Source organism: Centruroides vittatus, unplaced genomic scaffold (genome assembly GCF_030686945.1).
Source record: "Centruroides vittatus isolate TY-2023 unplaced genomic scaffold, ASM3068694v2 contig_824, whole genome shotgun sequence".
NCBI lineage: Eukaryota > Metazoa > Arthropoda > Arachnida > Scorpiones > Buthidae > Centruroides > Centruroides vittatus.
The window spans coordinates 1,420,488-1,440,617 of NW_027122537.1; the positions used below are offsets into that span (position 1 = coordinate 1,420,488).

The 20,130-nt window shown below is 28.1% G+C and overlaps 1 protein-coding gene and 1 long non-coding RNA gene across 2 annotated transcripts; both read right to left on the bottom strand.

Annotated features, from left to right (window-relative positions):
- Positions 1 to 1,420: 1,420 nt before the first annotated feature.
- roh (reduction of Rh1) lies at positions 1,421 to 12,287 on the bottom strand. The gene is made up of 4 exons (XM_067278907.1): positions 12,176 to 12,287; positions 11,825 to 11,994; positions 4,490 to 4,540; positions 1,421 to 1,554 (listed from the first exon to the last, which is right to left on the bottom strand). Exons 2-4 carry the CDS (start codon positions 11,985 to 11,987, stop codon positions 1,535 to 1,537), a joined length of 234 nt encoding a protein of 77 aa, XP_067135008.1. The 5' UTR covers positions 11,988 to 11,994; positions 12,176 to 12,287; the 3' UTR covers positions 1,421 to 1,534.
- Positions 12,288 to 15,036: 2,749 nt separating this feature from the next.
- On the bottom strand, positions 15,037 to 16,776 carry LOC136982416 (uncharacterized). The gene is made up of 2 exons (XR_010881891.1): positions 16,592 to 16,776; positions 15,037 to 15,568 (listed from the first exon to the last, which is right to left on the bottom strand). It is a non-coding gene; the product is annotated as an uncharacterized lncRNA (long non-coding RNA).
- Positions 16,777 to 20,130: the final 3,354 nt, after the last annotated feature.

A 20,130-nucleotide genomic window follows, 5' to 3' on the forward strand; every position in this document is an offset into this window, starting at 1 on the left:
ATGATTAACAATCTTGACAATACACTGACCCTAATAGCAGCATCAAAAATGATTATGAGCAAATTTACTAACGAGTTCGTTACTAATTAAAATGTACATAAACTAGTAACATTGGTTCGCGTTCGATTTAATTCTTAGTTCGGACAGAAAACTGTTCAGTTCGGTTATATTCAATAATTAATGCTGCAATGTTAAATCTTTATAGAAACTTCTTAATTTCAGATATCAAATATTTAACATTAACTTCTGTTTTTTCTGAAGATTAATCTCTTGGTGTTTGTAATTTCATATCATCACTGTTTACTATATTTTATCACAAAACTTTTCTTTATATATAATATTCTCTTTTTTCCCTTCTTTTACCATAATACTAGAACAGATTCTGCTGTATTCAATTCCATTATTTCTTTACTCTAAAAACTTACATTTGTTGACAGCAGTGGCGTAGCGTGGGTGTCAGCCGCCCCTTATTTAGGTATTTTTACAAGATATTATTATTTATTGTGAAATTTTGCCGCCCGGGGCGGGCCGCCCCTGCCGCCCCCACTACGCTACGCCACTGGTTGACAGCCAGATAGCCCAGTAGTTAAATCGTAGCTTACTACTTTGGGAACCCAGGATCAAATCCAATGGGTCATAAAATCACAGGAATTTTGGAGGTGGTCTCTCCAGATGTGTCAGGCCTCATCCCTCACCACTTGGCTGCTCCACTGTAGGCATAGTTACCAACCATCAGTGTATGCTCCGTCAGTGGACAGGCTGCGTTTTTAAAGATAATAAGCATTGTGCGATATCAATGTTATTAAAGAATTTTTTCCGCATTTTATGCTGTCGGCGTTTTTATTAAAAAATCGGTGTTTTTTTTTTTAGCGACATCCCAGCCATTTCCAATTGTGAAGATTGACAAGTATGTGTAGGGCTGGCTGAACCCATAATGAGTTTGCTAAAAAGGCCTTCTCAGTGCGCACAGAATGGGAAGACGAAAAAAAAAAAAATTAAAATTTATTTAAAAGGTGCTTACATATAACTTGCAATAGCATCAACTATGATATAAATTTATTGTATTTTAACTTAACTTGAAATTAGCTATAACTTTGCAGTTATAGCTTCATGGGGCCCAAGCAAATTTGAATTAGAGGGCCCCCATGTAGTGTTGACTTCAGACGTTTTTCTTCAGAGAAATTTTTAATGGAAAATATTTTCTTATAAAAGGTTGCTTTGGGAGCCTGTTGGTGGGGGCCCCAGGTAATTGCCCATATGATAAAACACCACTGCAACTTTAAAGCATAAATGTGTTGATTTTTCCATATTTTGAATGTTAAGAGTGAATTACATTCATATTACTACTCAAACTTACAAAACAATTAAGATTTTACTAAACATGAAATAATTATTACATTAAAAAATTATAACAAGTCAATTATCCAAATATCATCTTAACTTTATTTGGAAGATTTATACATTAACTAACATTTTAAATCCTATTTCTTCAATTTATTCTATGTCAATATTCTCATTAACTTTAAATACTTGGTTAATGATGTTCTTTAGCAGCTGTAAAAAAATAAAAAAGAAAATGATTAAAATAAAACGTAAATAAGCAAATTAAACTGTTTAATAGTAAATTTATCATTCTTGTAGTTTCATAACAAAAATTTATTCAAATGATTTAAAATAATAAAAACTCGGTAATAATGAATTTAGATCAAAAACATTTTAATGAAATAAATGTAATATTAATTGAATATAAATGTTAAACTTTAACCTACTGATAAAAAATGTTAAATGCTTGCTTAAAATTCAACTTAAAGAGATTATTGAAAATGATTTTATGTTAACACAAAAATCTTCAAAAACTTTCAAAAATCAATAATGATTAAATTCACAAAGCTTTTAGAGAACTGTTCAAATTACTAATGAAAGTAGAAAAACTTCAATTTAAAATTTTGATTTGAAAAGCATAATACAGAATAATAAATAAATGAAACTATAAAACACAAAAAATACTTCGAAAACCTTTACTATGCAGTTAAAATTATCACAAACAATCTAACTTTTTCGGTCAACTTTATTGACCTTCCTCAGGATCGAACAAGAACCGTTATTTTGAAAAAATTCTATTGCCAAACATAAAATTTAGAACGTTTTAAAGAACCAAAGCCGCGCAATCTCAGTTCTCTCTTTTATAGATGCATATTGGCTGCTTTCCAAGCCAATGGGACCCTATAGGATTCTCTAAAATTAATACTTTGCTCTTTTTCACTGTATTTGCAAATATTCCAAGCCTCCGTATACTTAAGCTGTCTTCTATATGCCACTTTTTGTATAATTTCTGCACCGTCCCAATTGATTGACACCTCTGATGGATCTGCAATCGCGTAATTCGCTAACGCCATAATGGGTTGCCTGTATCTTATATTCTTTTTATGCTCGTCTAATCTTATCGCAAGCGATCGTTTTGTCACCCCTATATAATATAGTTCCTTTTTCCGCCTTTTGTCCTGCACCGGTATTCTGTAAATGCCTGGAACCATCATTCTGTCTATGGGCGCTTTGTCATTTCTTAGCAACTGAAATATAGTAGGGTTCCTCTTATATGCTATTTTCTTATTTTTCTCTATTCCTATTTTCCTGTATATGTTGCTTAATTGCACCCTATACTCCATTACAGTGAACTCTTCTTCTTTTCTCATTCCCTTATGTTCGTTGCTTCCTTTTTCTGCTTCCTGTACTAAAGCCTTTACTTTACTTTTCTTTATTCCTACTCCTTTTGCTAGCCTCGTAATGTACTCCACTTCCTTTCTTGCGTACTGTACCTTGCTACAGTGCGTGTATGCTCTTTTAAGCAGCACTCTGAACGCTGCCAGCTTATAGTTTGCAGGGTCATGGGAGGTCCATGGTATCATCTCCGGAACATACGATGGCTTTCGATATACCTTAGTAGTGATTTTTCCCTCTTCTTCTATTTCTATATCTAAGAAATGTATTTGTCTATGACTTTGTTGCGAGTTGGTAGTAAAGTCTCTGAAAAATAACGTGTTGCAGAGATATGAAAGAAGAATGCTACTGTATGCAAGGTATGTCGAGGATGTGTTTATTATTTGGAATGAGAAACCAGACATATTAAAATTTATTGGAGATATAAACAACAATAGTTTTGGCCTGGAACTAGAGCTTTGCAACAAAGCCATAGACAGATACATTTCTTAGATACAGAAATAGAAGAGGGAAAAATCACTACTAACGTATATTGAAAGCCATCGTACATTCCGGAGATGATACCATGGACCTCCCATGACCCTGCAAACTATAAGCTGGCAGCATTCAGAGTGCTGCTTAAAAGAGCATACACGCACTGTAGCAAGGTACAGTATGCAAGAAAGGAAGTGGAGTACATCACGAGGCTAGCAAAAGGAGTAGGAATAAAGAAAAGTAAAGTAAAGGCTTTAGTACAGGAAGCAGAAAAAGGAAGCAACGAACATAAGGGAATGAGAAAAGAAGAAGAGTTCACCATAATGGAGTATAGGGTGCAATTAAGCAACATATACAGGAAAATAGGAATAGAGAAAAATAAGAAAATAGCATATAAGAGGAACCCTACTATATTTCAGTTGCTAAGAAATGACAAAGCGCCCATAGACAGAATGATGGTTCCAGGCATTTACAGAATACCGGTGCAGGACAAAAGGCGGAAAAAGGAACTATATTATATAGGGGCGACAAAACGATCGCTTGCGATAAGATTAGACGAGCATAAAAAGAATATAAGATACAGGCAACCCATTATGGCGTTAGCGAATTACGCGATTGCAGATCCATCAGAGGTGTCAATCAATTGGGACGGTGCAGAAATTATACAAAAAGTGGCATATAGAAGACAGCTTAAGTATACGGAGGCTTGGAATATTTGCAAATACAGTGAAAAAGAGCAAAGTATTAATTTTAGAGAATCCTATAGGGTCCCATTGGCTTGGAAAGCAGCCAATATGCATCTATAAAAGAGAGAACTGAGATTGCGCGGCTTTGGTTCTTTAAAACGTTCTAAATTTTATGTTTGGCAATAGAATTTTTTCAAAATAACGGTTCTTGTTCGATCCTGAGGAAGGTCAATAAAGTTGACCGAAAAAGTTAGATTGTTTGTGATAATTTTAACTGCATAGTAAAGGTTTTCGAAGTTTTTTTGTGTTTTATATTAAGTGCAGTTGGAGTGGTAGTAAATGAAACTATATACAGTGATAACTTTAACATTTCTGTGTAACTGTTCTATTGTTCTATATTTAAAATCAAACCTGTTATACAAAAACAATTTTTTTTTTTTTTAATAATTATGGAAAGATTAAATATACATTTGCTTTTATGAATAATGACATAATACAACAATAAAATTCTAATTTAAAATATTTTGAAATTTTTCTACCAAATGAATTGTGTTTTCATTTTAAAAAACTTATTCAAAAATAGAATAATTAAATAATTATAGAATTATTACCATTCTGTCTTTGCTTTTCTTCCCAAGCTGCTACTGCCTCAGGAGAATTTACTAGAAATAACAATTGCAAATTTATTAAAAATATGAAATTTACAATTATAAAGTTATATGTTGTAAGCATAATAAAATATATTCTCAAACTCTTGGAATTAATTCAAAATTAATCTGTGATTGTTAACTAGACCAGAATTATCAATCATACTAAATTAACCAGTGTTAATTTGATCAATAATAATCTTTTATTCATTTCAAAAGAATAGTTTTTTTTTAATTAAAAATTGAACACAGTCTGTTGAAAAAGGAGTACCATTTATTCACTTTAAATGTTCAGCAATACAATTTTTTGACGATCAACCTTTCTTTGTAGGCTACTTGGCAGACAAAAAAACAATGAAAAAATATCCAATTAACATTTTTTTAAAATTAAGACTGGTAATGCCACAAATGTCTTCTATCATCTTCCATCCTTAAGACATGGAGGATGTAGAGCTGGCATGTCAAAGATACGACCGGGCCATGACTGGTCCGCTAGACAATTAGTTGTGGCCCGCAACATCAATTCAATAATCCTATTTGATTTATTTTATTATCATCTTGAACCAAAGAAAATGCGATATTTCGTACTTAAACAAATAATACTTAATAAACAAAATTGTTGAACTCAATTATTATTGTTTTTGTTTTTATCTTTATTTCTTCATATTACTTAGAGATACAGTATTTATTTTATTTTATTTATTTTTGTGTTTAATTTCTTGTTTACATTATGTTTTCTCTATTTCATCTGATTACTTTCTCAAGTCAAAGATCTTCACAAATTACAAGTTTGGATCTGAAAATTAAATGTTTTGATAAAATGTTACTCTATTTCATCTTTTGAATTTCAAATTAAAGTCTGTCTTGGCAAGATCATTTATTGCACAATTCTCACTATTTTGCACATAAAATGCGTGTTTTCGACATATTAGTAAATTACAGTTTATGTTTGTATTTTGAGTCTTGCGATCCTTATTTCCAGACCCACTTCAGGCCTGTAAATTGGCCAAAAATGTTTGTTCTGTGATTAAAGTTATTGCTGGAAAAGTATAAATGTTTTTTTTATATTATTTTATTATGAAATCTCTGGTTATTAAAAAGAAATTTTTTGAGTTGGCTACTTTTGTGCTAGTTTTTAGAAAATTTTTGGCTACAAAAGTTCAAAACATCTGGCCCACTATCATACTCCAGACAAAAAATTGGCACTTAAGCAGTTTGAGTTTGACACCCCTGATGTAGAGCTTTATATCTACTAGAAACAAGCACTGGTAAATGTAGATTTTCAGCTGCCTCCTGATGATGAATCTTTGTAGAATAATTTTAATTCAATTGTAGAATATTACTGGATGGTAATTAAGTTTAAAATTTAAATTTGAAGACACACGCTGTTGAAAAAGGAGTACCATTTATTCACTTTCAAAGTTCTAGAATTTTATGACGACTGACCTTTCTTTGTAGACTTCTTGGCCATCAAATTAAAAAAGTGGCATTACCAGTCCTAATTTTAAGAAACTTTTGTTTTTAATTGGATATTGTTTCATTGTTTTTAAAGGAAAGTTTTTTTAATTTTGACAGCCAAGTATCCTACAAAGAATAGTCGTTCGTCAAAAAATTGTATTCTGGAACATTGAAAGTGAATAAACAGTACTCCTTTTTCAACAGACTGTCTTTAAATTTAAATTTTAAACTTAATTAATTACCATCTGACAATATTCTACAATTAAATGGTTTTGTTTATTCCTATGACATTTTAAATAACTAATAAATCTGTATTACATGATAAGTTGAGCATATATTAAATATCTAACAAAATATTCAGCCTCAGAGAATTCACTTCAGCAAACATTTCTTTAATTTAATAAATGAAATAATGTCATATGACAGAAATTGACTTAAAGAAAAAATTTTCCAAAAACACCAGAGTGAAGTGTTGTATGTGCACAAGACATTTAAAAACTGACCATAAGATAAATCTGCTGAAGGGATATGATTTTGAATGTCTTGATTATTTTATCATAGTAATAAAGTGGAATTCTTTATTGAATATACTAAATCAACGTTTTATAATAAGTTAATGACCAGTTTATTAAACATGACAGTGAAAGGTTCTAAAAATATACTCAATATCTTCTAGTACTATGATAAATATTTGATAGATTAAAATTTTTACTTATATCAAAATGTTCAACTTTTATGGATTTTATCTCAAAAAATTTACAAAATATTATTCAATAGAGTATGGCTAAAGATTTTCCAAGAGCAAAACAAAACATTGTACAAACTCTATTGAATAATACATTTATTTATTACATTGTTCTTTTCATCTTTTAAGTAATTTTTCTCTCTTCATTGGTGTCAGCAGACATATCATAATAAAACAAGTATCACCTTTCAACAATTTTCATAATTTTAAAATTTATTTGGAATTCTTTCAAATATGAATTGGATATAATATATAACATTAATTGAGATAAGCATTTTCTTCCTCAAACATATTTTTACAACTTCAAATGCACGAAAAGTAAATCACTATAAAAGTACAATTATTATTATTTGATAGATATTAATTTAATAAATGTTTTTCAATGTATATAAGCCTAAAGCAAAGACCATTAAAAAAAACCTTTAAAATCAACCATGTATTATATAATCAAAACTATATACATTGAAAACATATTTTATCACAATGCAAGAGCATTTATATAAATCCATATATACACACAACCAAACACTCATTAAACCCGATAATATTAATCCATTACATCACCAACTGCCGTAAATAATCGGGCTATAAATGATTAAAGATTATAAATAAATTTGGCACTTGAGGTAGGAGTTAGGTGCCATCTCTTATTAAAATTAATAATTAAATAATTTAAATAAATTTAGATTAAACTGGAAGAAAAGAATCAGCCCGAAGCGGGACTCAAACCTGCAACTCCTGCTTACCGTGCGGTCGCATTGCCAGTTACGCTACCCGGACCTTCGGTCCAATCTCCTCTTCCAGCATATATAAGCCAAAGCCATAACCATTGACGGCTATTACGGCACCGACTGAGGACAACTCCGTGTCCACGGCCAGTTTATAGCCTGATTATTTACGGCAGTTGGTGATGTAATGCATATATACACCAAGTGTTTAAATCTTATAAATAAATATTTTTTCCAAATGAAATTTAAACTGAAAATTATTGAAAGAAATATCAAGATTTCTGACATAACAAACAACAGACACCAATGATATGATATTCACTTATTTTTATAGTTTAATTTGTCAAAACTCTATAAGGGATCTTTTTATTTTTCAAGTTATCAAACAATTTGCATTGAGTTAATAATTATTAGTAGTTGTGAATGGCTGCATATTTTTCACATTTCAGTCACTTCAGTCCATGCAAATGAATTCACAATATTGTTTCCTTTTGTTTGTGACATATGAATCATAAACTTATTTTAGATCAGTATTTATTTTACAGAATTGGTGGAAACATAATAAAAACTAGGCAACAATGAAAGGATTACTTACTGAAAAGTTCTTTGTTGTTAAGCTACCTATTTGTCAAGTCAATTACAAATTAAGAGCTATAAATAAGAGCTACAAATAAGCTAAAGATTAGCCCAGACCAAGACAACCAACATATATAATTGCTGAAAATTTTTATAAATGTTTTAGAATGCAGTAAACTGTACTGAGCATGGATTGTCTCATCTCCCTTAATTTTATTAACAGAAACAAAATCAAAACTGCTTTGATTTAAAATGGTTAATTCATATTGCACATACATTTCAGAGTTCTCAACCTTTCATTATTTGCATGGACAATTAGTTTTTTGGGGTATTGTCCTACTGGGTACATGATAACTGGGCAATGGTCAACTAGGCGATAGTCAAGTGGGTAATGGTTAACTGGGCGACAGAAATTAAAAAATTTTTGCACACTTAGTAAGCATATGATTTGGTAAACTTATTTATTTATATTTTTGTGAATATTGGTAAAATATATATATGGTAAATATGGTTAAGACTTATGAAGTATGAGTTATAAGTTATGAACCCAGTTACAAGTTATTTCCAACTTAGGAAATGTTTTAGAACAATGTACTGTAGCATTGTTAATTATTGTATGTCAGAAGAGGTTAACAAAGCATATAAAAAAGAGTGGTTCTTCAAAAACAAATTCTTTCAAAGAATTTTTATACTTTTTTTGTTTTAATTTATATTGTATTTAACTTGTTTCTTAAAAAATCTTATTTAAATTTACTGGGTAGTACCAGAAAACTTATTTAAATTAATTTAATATATAATAATAATTATAAAATAAAATTATTATATAATTATTTAAATTTGCTGGGTAGATCAATAGAAAAGAATGGTGATTAAAAATCTTATCTTATTTTGTAGCCCAAATGTCCTGCACCCAGTTGTCCATCACAGTGGACACATAAGTTGATCGTGTCCCGTCCTAATTGTGCGTCCACTGTGTTCAGCATTTGTCCGCTTTTTTTTTTTTTACCAATGCTTTCAATTATCAATCTTTGAAAGTGTTTCTCTTTAATTTTGTTTTAATAATAATAATGTTTTTTCAAATGTTTTGAGGAAATTGATTGGTTTTTTGAATTATACAGTAATAGTTTTTTTTATGTACATTTAATGATTTGTTCCAAGTGCCAGAGCTCTCAACTTGCAATCTTGAAAAAAGTTGATAGCCAAAATTTTAATTAAAAATGTGATGGTTTTGACAATGTTTGATGGAATTTTCTAGTGCAAAGCAAATAAAAATTATAATCTTATTTAACATTTCTTTTACTTTATTACACTCATTCTATACTTTCGATCATTTTGCATTTGTTAAACTAACACAATAGTGTAGAAGAGCAATTCCCAAATGTAGGGTCTCAACCCATATAGAGTCACCATTCTTATTTTGTGTTCCATATACACTTTTTTATAATTATTATTCCTTTACTTAAAATATCTTTAAAAATATATACCATACAGACAACTCTTGACTGATTATCAATCACAATCAACAATAACAAACCTCTGTAATACGCTTCTTGTCTAGTCTTGTATTCAATTTTACGAGCTCTGTGACAGCTTTTCTTTTCTGCTAGACTTATTACACCATCAATTAGAAACAGAACAAGCTTTAGAAAATCACATTTTTATTTCCTAGAGTATGCATTCCGGACTTCAAGTTCCTTATCAACTCTTTGTGATGTAAATGGTTATGAGACGCACAGAAATGGTGACGATTGATAAAATACGAGTGATAATTATTAATTTACAGGTATTTGAGTAGATATGACAGTACGATACATAAAGTAGTAATAGCAGTGAGAGGCAAACAGTAAACATAATAAAGTACACTGTTAAAACCATAATAAGTCTAGCGGAAAAAAAAAGCCATCATAGAGCTCATAAAATTGAACAACAAACCTGTAACTAGTGTTTCTCATTTACCAGTCTTTTGTTTGTCTCTGAATTCTGGGATAAAAGTGAACTGATTCCCGGGATAAAATTAATTATTTTTAAGATATATATATACAAAATATCTTGAAATCAAATGATATTATTTTTCATTTTTTAAAGTAATTTAATATGTTCTACAACCTCGAAAATCATATTAATAATGCTGTGTAAGATATATATTAAAAATTACCTTCAAATTATGTAAAAATTTTCACAAATAGAAAAAATTTATTAAAGTTTGCTGGAAACTGCATACAACAACAACAACAACAACAACAACAAAAAAATGCTTTGAATTAAGTTGAAAATTTTTTAAAAAAAGAACTTAGATCAAACTTTTAACTTAAAAAGTAATTTTTGTTTTTAAATAAAACATAATACAAAATATTATTGTAAATTTTTATAATAAGATTTTAAAAAGCAATGATGGTCAATATTCCAATCACTTGATCTAGTTCTTATTTAACTAATGAAAAGCCTGCTACCAAGAATGCCCTTTCCAATTCAATTCATGTTGGTGGAATCGTCTTTAATGCATTTAAGAGAAGACAGATGTTATGTGTCTTTTCACCTGTAGCCTGGAAGATTTCTAGTTTGTTTTCGAGATTGTAGTACTTCTTTGCTCTCTAGTATTCTTGATTTGTCTACCTCAGCTGCTTTAATAGAAACATCAAGCATATATCCTGATAATTTGGCAATTCGTTTGTCTTTAATAATCGGGTTTATGAAGAAAAACTTCATATTTGCAGACTATGTACTCATTTATATCAGTGTCCAATTTGCACAACCTCACATTACGCAGTTATTGAAGCTGGGCATGGTTAAAAATTAAGACAGCATAAGTGCAATTATTCCAGATATTACAGGTTCTGACAAGTAAAGAATTTTCAGAGTCCTGCCACAAATAAGCTATGTATTGATTATTGACCATTTGTGACATGCCATAACAAGCAAAAATTTAAAAAACTAATAAGTAGGTTTAAAATTAATAAATACAAATGAATTCTGACAGTTTATGAGTTAATTATACTTTCCATTTGCAAAATTTCCTCAACCTTAACACAAAATAAGAAAAAAATGAATTTTTAAGAAATTTGCGGGATTTCTCAGGATGAGAAAAATTTCCCACGATATTTCCCGGGTTAAAAAAATGACCAGGATCCCATTTGAGAAACCCTACCTGTAACATTAAATATGCAGTAACTAACATTTATTAATCTAACGTTTTCAGTCCTTTTGATCGATCATCTTCAGGAAAATACATTAAATTTAAAATATCACAAAAAACAAACAAAGCTGTTTGAATTTTATGTATTTTCCCGAAGATAGTCAATCAAAACAACCAAAAACGTTAGATTAATAAATGTTAGTTACTGCATATTTAATGTTACAGGTTTGTTATTGATAGTATAGTTACAGAAAGGATTAAGGATCACAACCAACAAAAAAAGAATTAGTAGATTTATGCATGTTTATTAATAATGTCATTTTAATACATGAAAAGAAAGCAAATTATCCAAAAAAACAATAATTGTAAAAAAAAGGAAATATGTTGCAGAATTTTTAAAACGTGAATTTCCATGTAAGGAAGTTATCTATCATTTTGTATAATTTGTAGTAAAACATTTGCACGTTTAAAGTATTTGGAAACAAATGTGCATCAAAAAAGCTACATTTTATAACCTCAGTATAAATAAGTATAAGATGTAAATACTGTATAATTACCATGATGGTATATAAACATATATACTGAGAATAATCTCAATATAAATGATTGCATTGATGTGTGCAATAGTGCATTATCTATATTAATAAAGTTTTAATTACCTTTCTTATGGATGTAAAGAAAAAGAGGATAACTTGCTACAAAGGCATAGCATAAATATCTCATCCACCATTGATTTTTTAAATGCCACATGTAAGGAAATTGAGCCAATTTTGCTGAAAATGTATAAGGATACTTCATTGGTTTACTTTGAGGAGGGGCCATTTTAAATCTGTAAATATATATTGAAATAGATATTTAAATAAGTTAAAAGTTTGTATTTGTTCTTTCAAATTTTATAATAATATAGATAAAAGTGATTATATACGAAACAGTATTTTTCCAGTTTAACTCTTTCATATAAACTTAAATTTCACGCAAAATAAATTTATATTAGGTTTTGTATACCATACCGAAAATTTAATTTAACTTATCCTCGACCTTCGTGCTTCTAGAGTCCAATTACCGGATGCCGCTAGTTCACTAGTAACGTTGCCATATTAATTTTCCCGTAATCACCAAAAAATGACATAAAATAGTCCAAAAATAGCCGACTTAAAAAAATATAGCGTAACAAATTTGAAAAATAAATGACAAATTTATTGGTTATAAATGCTATGTAAATTAAAAATGACGCAAAAGCAAATAGCATGTTAAATTTACTTATATCAGATAATCAATACGACTAGATGACCGAGCGGTTAAGGTAGCAGCCTATCGCTCTAGGGACCCGGGATCGAATTTGGTTTGGTCGAAAACACCAGAAATTTTCGGGAAAGGCCGTCTGAATATATCCTGTGTCTCACTATCCGACCTAACCGATTTTATAAGGGGTTTACTAAAAAAAAAATAGCCTCTCATACAAGTTAGGACCCATAGGGCGAAAAGATTTTAAAAAGACGACGTTTAACATATTTATTTTCAGGTTCCTGATATTAAATAGTAAATACATGTTTTACATATAATAGAGGTATTCACGAATACACAACTGATTATCATTAGACTTTTGACCATTGGAGATAACGACATCATTATCTGCGACTTAACACAGAATCTGATGGAAACCTATTTCGGAGTAGTTTTAGTTGATATTTATCTGAGATTTCGTGAATTCTAATAAAAATGTGACAAATAACGCAAATAAATTTTCTACTAGAACAGGGGTCACAAAACTACTGCCCGCGAGGTCATAGTCTGCCACAAATGAGCTAAAATATAATCATTTATATGGAAATATCATAGTTTGTAGATAAACTTAATATGTAGAAAAAATTAAAATAAGTGTAAGTAAAAATGTCAAAATTAGTCCAATCTGATTTTTGCATCTGACAGTAATATAATTTTTAGGAAAATCGGTAAAATAAAAAATTCGGCGACTTTGAATATCAGAGCGCGTTTTGTGTAAGTATCCGCCTGCAATGAAGTTTGCAAGAAAAGCCATTATGAGCTTGCTGCTGCCATTGTGTTTGTATATTGATAAATAAATATGTTGGTTGTCTTTATTTTTTGTGTATTTCGTGTATTGTATTGAACAAAATGGTTATGCGGCCCGCGATCTTTATTCTCTCGGTTATCTGGCCCACTGTGAAAAAAGTTCGGTGACCCTGTACTAGAACATGTAAATGGAAGTACTAAAACCTGAGTAAATAGAGAAATAAAGATTTCGTAAAAGTTGAAATAACAATATATAAAGTAAGACCCCGCTTAACCTCTTTCCACCCTGTGGGCACTAAGAAGACCTCTTTTTATCAAGCCCATTATAGGTTCGGCCAGGCCCACAATGGTGCGGCCGGGTAATGAGGGACGGACCATTCCCAAAAAAATTTCTGAGGATTTTGCGACCTGTCCGAATCCCGAGTCCCCAGACCGGTAGGTTGCCTACCTGTTTGTTTTTTTTTTTTTTTTGTTTTTTTTTAACTCTTTCCGCCCTGTGGGCACCAAGAGGGCCTCTTTTAGTAGGCCCATTATGGGTTCGGCCAGGCCCACAATGGGCGACCGGGTGGTGAGGGACGGGGCCCGACATATCCGAACGGACCACCCCCCGAAAAATTCCTGGGGATTATTCGACCCGTTCGGATTCGATCCCGGGTCCCCCAGAGCGGTAGGCTGTCACCTTGACCGCTCGGCCATCCGGCCGTCAGGTTGCTACCTTGACCGCTTGGCCATCCGGCCGTCCTGGAAAACGTACCAGTAACAAATACCTGATGATGTGACTAGATTTTTAATTCTTTTGATGGTTAAATTCTTCCTTATTGATATTTGGTTATCTGGTGTACACTAATCAATAATGTCGAAGAAACGACACATTTTCTCAAAGAAAGTTTTAAATCTTTCTTTTCCTGGCTCTGGCCAAAGCACTTTTTTGTTGGTTTGGCAAATGGCATCATTCCCAAGCCATCCTCTCCGTAAATAATATTCTTAATTATTAGTTATATCATTTTGACTGAAAGTTCGAAACAATGTGACATTTCGAACTTCCTTGTTAAACAATTTCGAACTTATAGTCGAAACTTTATGGATAATTGAAAAAATGGTGTCTCTTCCCGGAAATTCATTTTTAAAACCGATTTATCGTTTCTCTCTTTTCTTCATATCTTGTTTCATTCAATGTTATTTTAGCTACGTCTTTCTTGAGTCTGGTTATCAGAATATTAATCTGGGTTTCTCATAACTAATGCCGTAACTAGGAAGGTGTAACAAGTGGACAGCCATAGGGCAAAAAATTGTCAAATATATTGTAAACAAATTTCGTTTATAAATACATGTGAATGATTTTGTATATTTGTGTACACAAAACTTATTTATGAACAATTGTTTTATTATTAATATTCCCCAAAACGTTAAGGGACCAAAAATAAAACCTTTCACAGGAAAGTAAGAGACTAGTTACGCCACTGCGTATAACTTCGCGATCGATATCTCGAATTTGTGAGATTTTAATTATTTTTTTTATTAAACAATAAATTTCTACATCTGTTTTATGCCAATCCGCGGTCATTAACACCAAAAAATTTTCATCCGAACGTTGGTGAGGCCTCCCAATTAATTTCATATCATTAACTGATATCGCTGATTTAATTATTATAGCAAGTGAATTGATACATAAATTAAAAGATCGCTTTGAAACGTATAAAATTTGAAACGCATTTTCTAAATATTTAAATATATATATGTATATATTGTACGAGAATATTTAAATAGATATAATGTGAGATTTTATGAACTCATCTAAGTGCATATATAAATTTTCTTAAATTTAATGAATTCCGATTAATTAAATGCAATTAATTAAATATTTATTTATAAAATAGAATCATTATTTTAATTTGTACAGTTAAGTGAAGTTTGATAAAAACTTTAATGATAATTTATCCTCGAAAAAAAAATTGAATAAATAATATTTGAAGAATTGATACAGGCTTACAAACATCTGTTAACTTTTAAGAGTATTACATTTTAACTTCGCTGATTTACAAATATATAATATATGCATGTTCAATCTTTATTAAATAAACATTTAATTATAATAAAATATTATTTCAATTTCAGCAGTTTTGTACACTTTAACATAATATAATTTAATATTTAAATGTTCTTAACATTTCCAACAATCGTGTGAAACAAAGACGTTTGGAAACAACTTTTTACTCTTACATAAATAAGAATTTTCGATTTTCAATTCTTGAAAGTTGATTGGGATAGCCAGAAGATGAGTATAACTCAAGTACTGGTATTTGCAGATCCAGTACCTGATGCAATACTCATGTTCTGTCTACTATGACAGAGTATTTCTTCATAAAAGTCACCTGTAATAAATTATAATAATTACAAATGATCATATTATTGAGTATAATAAATACTTATCGAAAATAGATATTATCATCACAATAAAAAAATAATAATTATAAAATTTACAAAAAAACAATAAGAAAAAAACAAAATGAGTTTGGATTAATAAGAAAAATTTGAATATTTTTTTCTTTTTGTTATGATATATTTTATAAATATTATTAGAAGAAATCAAAAATTATCTATAACTAAATACTTAAGTAATTCTTCGAGATTTTAAAATTATTTATTCATTTTATTTGAGATAGTAACTTATCGTAATGATCCAATTTTATCTTTTAATCATATATCTCTGATAAAAATGCACTAGATTAGTCATATATTGACTGAAATATAAAATAAACACAATAATTTTATAATTTTTAAATGTGTATAAATAAACATAAAAAAAAATGATTAATCATTTTATAAATAAATATATTTTTCATAAAATTATAAAGTTACCTTCTGCATATACTTCTACAAAAGAAAATAAAATAAATTTTAAAAAGCATGTATAAAGGTAAATAATTTTAAAAATTAGTTTTAAAATCTTATCTAAAGCTATAAAACAGATAAAAATAAAACTTTGAAATTGCATATAATTTAAATTACAAAACTAAGAATTTTCTATTAGTTTAGCCAAATTTTATTATACTCAATATAATCGCATTTTAATAAACCCCCAAACACTGTATAATATAATAAATAAAATCAAATAATTTTATTTTAGAAATAAAAATTACATATAAAATGTATATGTACAGTACACTCAATATCTATATAATCTATTATAATCTGCATGACTTATACCTATAAAATATTTTATGCAAGTCATGTAATAGTATCAAAAATAAGTTAAGCATGAATTATTACCATTTAAACCGCGCTGGTTCGTGATAAAATTTTAATATAAGCCACTTTTGAAAAATAAAATGTAATCCAACAGTATTCAAAACTGGAAATAATAATAATAATAATAAATATAAAGAAAAACTTACGCAGTAATATCTATTTACTTCTAAAAGTCCCTGTCAATCATTGCTGTTGCCGCTGCTGCTACTAATACTTCAACAAATGCACGTTACCTTGTCGGTTAGTTTATACCGTTTGTAATAATTAATCTGACTGTAAATAATGACAAACATAAATCATGTGACCGTAATACTCGTTTGTCATTGGTACTTTTTTTATTTTTATATGTATACGTCACTGATGGATGAATTAGCATCTCTGCAGATTCCAATTTCTATAAAATCCATACACAATAAAAAAAAAGTTTAATAAATATTTAAATATTTTAGTGATATTTTAAACTTATGCTATTACCTTAATATTGTATGAAATTTTATTTTGATATAGTTTGTATATTATTATATATAAATATATATGTATAAGTGTAAATAATATATACTTTAACATTATTATTGGCATTTTAAGAGAATTTTTATTGAGAACAAAGTTAAAATTATATTAAAATTATAAATTAACAAAATACGAGATTTTTTTTTTTAAATCTTAACTATTTTTATAAATAATTTATAATCAAATTCTTTAATAAATATTGACTGGCATCAAGTGTTTATTATTATTTACTTTTATATAATATTTTATTGTATAACAGTTACTTTTATTATAAAATAATATTATATACATATGAATTTTATCTTATTCTAGACAACCAATTTTATCATTATTAATTTTTTTTTATCAGTATTGAATTTAAATAGCATACAAAAACAAAATATAATGCGAATACGACGTCTAGAACAAAAATTAGAAGTTAACTTTATGAAACATCTCTTAGCAATTCTATAATACAAAATATGTAAAAATTTTTCTGTTATCTTGAATCAAACCTTACAATTTTATAGTCCAGAACGTCGAATTCTATACCGATACTTTTTAATTAATCTACTATTATCATAAAACACATATATTAAATATAATCTGTATCAGTTTTAACTATTAGATTACATTAAAAATATTTTCAATATACATAGTAAACATTTACATTATATAATTAATTCGTTAAGGTTATTTTCTGTAAAATACTTTTATTTCTGAAATAAAAATTAAATAAAAACAAAATTTAAGAAAAAAAGATGAGTTTTATAAGAAGAAAAGTAGGCATGTAGAACTGCAAATAATGTCCTTTATCGTTCGAGTTATCAAAAGTTCCGTTCTTCAAGAGACGTTAATTATCTACAACCAGTAAATATCTAAATTTCGTGTTACCTTTTTTTCTCTTTGATGTATCCTATTTATTTAAAAAGAAAGTGATATATCTATATAGCCTGCTTTAAAGATTTTAAATGTTTTTAATTACACATTCTTGTTTTTATTGCATAATACACCAATAAAAATTAAACTAGGAAAATAATTGCCTGATTTTATAGATAAATATAGATATTTTATAACTGCGATAAATATTCGAATCGCATACTGTAAAAGATCAAGAAAAATAGTGATAAAAAGTAAGAGAGGATAGGACTGTAAATAATTTTTTTTTTAATAATTCAGAAAGAAATAATTTTATTAAAAATTTAGGTTATTGAACTTTATCATTTAACGTTATACTGATATATTTATGCGTTTAAAAACGTTTGTTATCTATCTTCTCCAATTATTTTAAAACAAAACAAAAATACTTCTGTATATAATATAGTTTATAATTTCGTAATAAATATTTTAAAATTAAATTACTTGAATATAATTTCAGAAGATAAGATATATTTACAGTCATATCAGATTTAGTTAGATTTATCATTGTTTGTATTTTCTTTTTGATATCAATTAGGTATTATTAATGTCTACAATCTATAGTGAAGTTAATTATCATTTTAAATTTAATTAATAATAATTTGAGTGATCAATTTTCTAGAAAATTAATAAATTAAGCAATCATTTAATAACTTAATTACTGAGTGTGGATATATAGGCTAAAATCTTTATAAGTCTACTACTTATCAATTTAGAAAGATATTCTAGTTTAAATTTAAATAAACTTTTTAATATTTCATATATTTATAATTTAGAATTTAAATAAAAGATAAACTATTCTTACAAAGAGGGAAATGCATTCATTTCTATCAATTGAATAATATGATGGATGCCTATTTTTACAGATGTTTCTCTGTATTATTTACCAGCTGATAATGGTATGGGGTCGTTTTGCAAACAGCAAATACAACGTTTCGAGTGAAAATAGTGTGTTACATTGTTCAGAATTGTTCAAAATATAAATGAAAAATAATAAATTTATTAAAATAAAGAAAATTACTCTTTCAAAATGACTTTATGCCTCACTAAGTAGAAAATTAATTTTTACAGAGAGAGACCTATTTATTTTATTCTTATTATATTTATTTTTTGTTAATTAATACTATTTTAAAATACGTAAGTCAATTTTAGAAAATAGTTTATTTTCAGCATTATATTTACTTTTAAAGATTATGTTTTATCGCAAAATGAAACAAATGTCTCAAATACTTTTCTCCCTAAACACTTCTTTTGGTATTATAAAATATAAGTTTACATGTTATCATATAACTAAATTTATCTTGCAATATTTAATTACTTTACAAGGAAACAATATTTGATTATTTCGTTGGGTAAAATTGACCAAACAAAAATCCGTTTTTATAAAATTTCCTAATGTTTAGAATTTCTTAATTTTATTTTCATAATTATTTAAAAATTCACATTTTTAAAATATTTTGTTAATATTTTCTATTATTTTACACTTTATTTCATTTTTAAGTGAATATTATAGAAATTTTCAAATGAAAAGTCGAGAAAAATAATACTTTATTGTTAATAAATTATTTATTTGTAATTATTGAATTCAAATAATGTTTAAATTCAGTTTAAGAATTCAATTTCTATTCAGAAATATTTAAGCTCTAAAACACAATGATTTAAGCATTGTTATATTTAAAATTGCTTAATTAATTAAAAAAATAAAAGACTTTTTTGATAGTTTTTGAAAACTGAAATTTAGTTTTTAAAACAGTAATATATTTTAGTTAAGCTGTTTATAATTTAAAGAAAACTTCGATAACAACTTACGGGACTTTTTAAATCTTTTAATACAGTTATAAAAATAAAGAATATTTTATGTTATACATATCGTCACTTAAAAATATAATATAAATTTTTAAAGGTTAAATGAATATATTTTCCACAATTTTCTGTTTTTTATTTTAAAATTATTTTACTAATATATGAGTAAACGACTTATAAAATTGAACTATTCACTGTTTGGTAGATCAATGATAATTTTGACATAAAAAGCAGAAATTGTGGGGAAAAAATATACATATTCTTAAAATAATTTATATTTTCAAAAAAATTTCTTGTCATTTTAAATATTCGCAATTTTCGTTATTGCTGACATAGATGCATGAAAAGGCAAAATACACAGCGTGTCTTGTATCTTGAAATATAAAGTATGAATATTCCTTTGCCAGATTTTCTATCGATTTTTAACCACACAAAGAAGTTTTATTCTACTCAAAAACCATTCTTTAATCTCCTT